Source organism: Lepidochelys kempii, chromosome 9, assembly GCF_965140265.1.
Source record: "Lepidochelys kempii isolate rLepKem1 chromosome 9, rLepKem1.hap2, whole genome shotgun sequence".
Classification (NCBI taxonomy): domain Eukaryota; kingdom Metazoa; phylum Chordata; order Testudines; family Cheloniidae; genus Lepidochelys; species Lepidochelys kempii.
Window position 1 is genome coordinate 90665726 of NC_133264.1, and position 6000 is coordinate 90671725.

The 6000-nt window shown below is 36.0% G+C and overlaps 1 protein-coding gene across 10 annotated transcripts in view; it reads left to right on the forward strand.

The window, feature by feature from the left end:
* Window positions 1–4951, forward strand: part of IL1RAPL2 (interleukin 1 receptor accessory protein like 2) — a 547775-nt gene extending 542824 nt beyond the window's left edge. For 7 of the 10 annotated variants that reach the window (XM_073358323.1, XM_073358325.1, XM_073358324.1 and 4 more), the window contains one exon: window positions 2194–4949. In XM_073358323.1, coding sequence (XP_073214424.1) covers window positions 2194–2891 — 698 coding nt within the window. In that variant the 3' untranslated portion in view covers window positions 2892–4949. Of the gene's footprint in view, window positions 1–2193 lie in introns of all 10 variants that reach the window. The other 3 variants (XM_073358328.1, XM_073358332.1, XM_073358329.1) reach the window with 2 other exon arrangements.
* The last annotated feature ends 1049 nt before the right edge of the window (window positions 4952–6000 follow it).

Consider the following 6000-nt stretch of genomic DNA (forward strand, 5'->3'; position numbering starts at 1 on the left):
AAGTATTAAACTGGATACGTGGGACTTTCTGGCAGTGACTGAACAACATCGGGTCCTATATAATAAAAATGGTCTTGTACGCACCCGTAGTCTGAATTTCTTGAAGGAGGAATGGAAATGTATCAGGAAAGATGCATGATGGTTTGTTGTTTTGCTGTATCTTGCAGATCCAGCCTCTAATGATGAAGCTTCCCACCTAACTTCTTTCTTTTTGGGAGCAGAAAGAAAAGAAGAAAATGAAGAGTCTGAGCTGCTGATACATTGGGATAATCTCTTTCCATTGTATTGAACATTGCTACCTTTCCTTAAGTTTTGTTTCACCAGTTCTGCTGATCTTTTTCCTGTTGCTTCTGATTTTTACTTGATTTTGATGCCGAATTTTCCCTTCAATAAGTGAACGTTTTAGAGAGAGCAATGTTTTCCCCTTAGAAAATATCAGCTGAAGAAAAACAATTCAAAGAACTGTATATGCTGCATGAGTAAACTATCATAAAACTTTCACTGAAAAGATTGTTGCATAAACATTTGTACTGTATGTGTATGTCTTGACATTTTTGTTTGTCTGTAGGGTGTATAAAAATTTGCTTTTTTCACATGTGAAATAATTTCTTCTTGCTGCTAAGTGGTGAAATAAAACACTGGTAAAGGCAGATTTTTTGCTAAATATACCCTGAGTCTCCTGAAATGAAGATATTTTTGAATGTTTCTTAGCCTGTTTTGTAGCTCTCTATCTGGTGGGAAGTGGTGTCAATAAGCATGCTGTGACATTTTGCCTGGGACTAGAAAAATAAGTATTACAGTAAAAGCCATTGATCAACGAAGTGTACTGTAACCATTCGTCCTGCTAGAGGTCAGTATGTCTAAGACAGAGCCTGCCCTGTGCTGAGTAAAAGGCCTGTTGTGTGCAGCTCCTGTGTCTAAGTCTTCATTTGTAACACATGCTTTCCCTCCTTTCTCAGACTGCATGCCTTTGAGTAGCATAGCTGCGAAGGACAGATTGTGTAATAAAAAGTAAAAGTAAAGTGTTACCAGCAAAATGATATGCAACCAAAGCACTTTTTTTTTTCTGTTCTCACTATCTTTATCGCTGTTTATTATTTTTCTGGGCCTGATCCAACACCCACTGAAAGTCTTTCCATAGCTTTGAATGGGTTTTGGGTCAGGACCTCTGTAAACAGATGTAAAGAGGTCCATGTCAGATTACTTTCATTGGCCTCTCTCCCCCATTCTCCTTTGTTAGGCATATCAAACGCACAAATTAAGATTCGACCCCCAGAATATATTCTGGGGTGATAAATTGACCTTCTGAAACAGAAAGATGGTGAACAGCATCTCTGCTTACACCAACACCTTGTAAATGTTAGCATGCATAAATACTGTAGAATATGCATTTTCCTTGTCAGTGGTACCTCAGAAAATAAACACCTCTGAGTAATTCTACATTTGCTTATGTTTTCCATTTGTTTGGGGTTTTTTCCCCCTATCATCTAATGAAGATTCTGTTAATTATCTCGTGTACGGAGAAGCATAGATTTGCAATACTAAAACAGATCATTGGACCTCCAAGATTGGTATCATTGGACCTCCAAGATTGTGGTCAATATGTGTAGAAGAAGGTAAAAGCTGCCCGTGTTGCACCTTTCCAATAACATAATTTGTACGTGTGGTGATGGAGAATTCCTTCCCGAGCACCGGTTAGCTACAATCCATACACCCCAAAGCATCCTTGCATCCTTCCATTCTCTCCACCTTGAAGCATAAGAACTGATTACCTTAGCTTGCATCCCAAGAAATTTTAGTAATGGCCATAGCATGTGTTCTGAATTTTATACTTTACGCAAAAGTTAAATTGATCTAGAGCTAAAACCTTTCTGTGAATGAAAAACAAATATTGTAATTTGTATGTCACTGAAATACAGCTGAATGGTGAGGAGGTTAAATCAGCCTTAGCTATACTGTGATTAATATGGGGAAACATTAGGAGCTAGACTTTTTTCCTTTTCTAAATTTTATGTAAATAGAGAGATGTTGTATATTAATGTCCAATCATATTTTTATTGTAAAGCTCCATTAAATGGTGTGGGATCAGACCCTTAGTGAACCTGGGTATTTTAGTATACTTAATTGCAAGGCTAATGGTTTAACACAATGGACTTCTTTATTTTATTCTCTCTCTCTTTCTATAATTTGTAGCATACATTGAAGATCTCACAAGATGTGTTGAGCAAAGCAGAAGACTCATTATCGTGTTAACTCCAGACTATGTTCTCAGGAGAGGATGGAGTATTTTTGAGATGGAAAACAGACTCCAGAACATGCTAGTCAGTGGAGAAATCAAAGTTATTTTGATCGAGTGTACTGACTTAAAAGGGAAAGTGAATTACCACGAAGTGGAATCTTTAAAGCACACCATCAAACTTCTCTCAGTGGTCAAGTGGAAAGGACCAAAAAGCAGCAAACTGAATTCTAAGTTCTGGAAGCGCTTAGTCTATGAAATGCCAGCAAAGAAAAAAGAAGTTTTATCTCGGTGCCAAGTCCTGGACTCTGCAGAACAGGGACTTTTTGGAGACCTCCAAACTGTACCGTCTCTAGCTATGACAGGCGCCTCTGCCACTTTCGTAGCATCTCAAGCAGATCTAGCCGATTACCATCAAACGGATTCCATGCAAATGAGACATTATTGCAGAGGATACAAGTATGACATGTCAGCTGCAACCATGCCAATAGCTTCCATAAGTAATCACCACACCTATTGTAACATACCCTTGACACTACTAAATGGACAGCTACCTCTTAATAATACCATGAAGGACACCCAAGAATTTCACAGGAACAACCCATTGCTACCTTTATCATCCCAGGAGCTTAGCTTCACAAGTGATATTTGGTAGTGAAGATGAGAACTCTTTTGAGATGCCTTCTGAGCACCACGAAGACAGATTTTTAAAGAACATTAAGTTGATGCCACGGGTGCCGAATCATATTTGAGGCAGAGGAACATTTACTCACTTTTGTACCTGAACTTTTTTGTTTACATTTCCAAATTACTGACAAAGGGGACCTTCTTTTGTAGCTCAATATGTAGTTCATATAATTTAATGTACAGTTTTCTTGATTCTTTGAAGGGGGAAACATATCCTTTGAGTTTAACGTATATGTTTTACAGCCTGGTATGGATGGAAGTTCAATACTGTATTTGATCTCCAACATCCATCTTTATGTAATGGCATTTCAACAATTTACACAGAATTTAAAAAAAAAAGAAAGTATAAACTTTAGTACAGATTGCAAATTCTAAACTTAACATGCTATAAAAGAAAATATGTCTTTGTAGAGCACACTGGATGAGCCATTCTCAAAAGAAAACCTTAGGAAGCACTTCCCATAAGGTTGTCACAAGTACATTTTTAGAAGATGCCCAGCTGATACAACAATATGGATGAAGAGCTACTAGCTTTATCAGTACAGTGCACAGTAACTTCAGAATAAATCCACTGCTCACGTCAGCATCCATTCATTTTGTTATTGAGGCATATCTTATTCCTAGCAGACGGTTAGCTGTGTGTTTTTATTAACAAATTGTGAGAATATTGTCAGCTGTTTAGGATGATTTCAAACGACTTTTCTGTGGTTTATTAGATTTCACAAATGTTACCATTTTAAATGGGAGTTTTTAAACACTTTAAGTACAAACTTCATTGTCTGTTAACAAAATCATGATTTCTTAAAATCTCCTGACGTGTTGTAAGGTTTGTACTAATGGCCATGTACTTTTACATATTATTTTCCAAAATTGAAACAGTTGCAATTTAAAATGTACACGTTACTGAGAATATTAGCAGGAGAAAATTAATACAGCAATATTCAGAGATCAAGAGCTAAATTATTCAGGTTTACTACCAGTATGACTTCAATTGCAGTGATAATCATCTGAAATGTAGTTATGAAAGAGAGAATATGCTGTCTCTATATCTACCTGTCAATTTATATATCTTTTACTATGGCTCAAGCACAAGTATTTCTTTTCGCAATGCTTCTAGCGATACGTTATGTAGATTGGGTTGCGTAAGCAGCTCTTAAGGTCAGTTCATGCATCTCTTACTCGTGGGAGTAGTGTATGTGTCAAATGAGAATAATGCTACTTATCCTTCTTGGTAAGCATTCTGAGCTCTAGGGATGACAATCATTCTCCCAGTCCTAAGTATCATTAATTAAATAATCGAGGAGTCTCGTGGAAACCATTAGGATTTGTAAGGACTAATCACATGATTAAGGGTTATAGAATTGGGCCAATGGAGACAACAGTGTTTGAAGAAAAAGTTCAAGGAACCAATTCTGCAGTTCTTAGCGAGGCAAAATTCCCATTGACTTTAGTGAGAGCGTGCCCAACATGAGAGTTTTGCCTCCGTAAGGGCTGCAGGATCAAATCCAGAAATATGTGCATAGAAGGCAATGGTGCCCCCATTTTAATAGCTTTTTTAGTCTTGCTGCTTTTTGATTGCATAAGTTAAAGTTTGTACTCTGCAACTAGCTTCCCGTGGTTCAATCTGTAATCAAGGTATAGTAAATTCTCACATTTTGCAAATGTTTCTTAAATCATAAGTGCAGTAAAATTAAAATGAATACCAACTTAAGATCTAAAGAATTAAGTATTTGCCCAAAAGGTCATAAGAATGAACTCAAATGTGCAATAATCTGTCAAGTTCTGTATTTTTCCATTGCTTCTCTCACACTATTTATCAACTTTCTCTTGCACCCCTTCACACCCGTTATGAACTGGAATATTTTCATTCTGTTCTCAATAATACAGGTTTATTTTGTTTTTCTAAACATACATGCATTTGACACTAACATTAAACATGGAAACCTAGAAATGATAGTCATTTATTACAAATGTGAAATTATAACTTACTTTTTTGTAAAGTTAAGTTCAACATATGTAGGTATTTAATATAAATATTTTTCTATTGAGAAAGAAGGTGATTTTGCCTCCATTATAAATACATGTATTTAAAAAAATGAAATTTACAACATTTGCACTGTTTTATAAGTGTTACAGATTGTATTTACACTGGTTATGTTCTTTAATGCAAAGTGTAACTTAAAAAAAAACTAAAACAAATTCTGCATGAAGAGAGTTGCATATGTTTAAGTGAAAAGCTGTACTTTATTTTTATTTTCACATGATTCTAAAATCTTCTTAATTCACATAGAATGTTCAGTGAGATTTTTAACCCTACTAGTTCTGTATTGAGCATGCAAACTCTGAAAACATATGCAGGTCTATCTGCCTCTTTTATTTACAACGATTAAACATGGGTATCAATGTCAGTTGCTTGGCCACAATATGTATCTCAGAGCAGTAGATACTCAAGAACAAAATGCAGCTACATTTGCATTGGGGTAACATGAAAAGAACAGGTTTGAAGGCATTGTGTATTTATGTATCTATATATTTTAGTCCTAGATGACAAATCACACTCTGCTTTTTAATCTGAGATTTACAATTGTGTATCACATACTGCTGCAACATATACATAACTTGGAACCTACCATACCCTCTGCTTTGAGTATGGGAAAGGGGAATAGGTCTTGCAAGGGATACCACTCATTTCAATTCACAATACAAAGAAATTACATGGTGGAATTCTAGTTTTTCCTTAAGTAGCAATTAAGCATCTGGATAAATTTTGTCAAAGGGTAGAATTTAGAGTTAAGTGGGACCTGCGTGGTGTGTGGACAATGTGCTGGTCCACTGTACCTGTGGTGAATTTAACCTAACAGCCCCTGTCAAACTCCCATTAATGTCAATGAGAGTCTCTCTATTGACTTCAGTGAGAAATGGATTGGGGCCAAAGTGGCTTTTGTCCTAATACGTTCCAACATAACCATGAGAACGTCATTACCTGAAATAAGGAATTGTATACAACATGTTTAGCTTTTCTTTCTTTAGAAAAATAATATATTTGTTCTACTTGCTTAGAGAAAGAGATTTTGGCT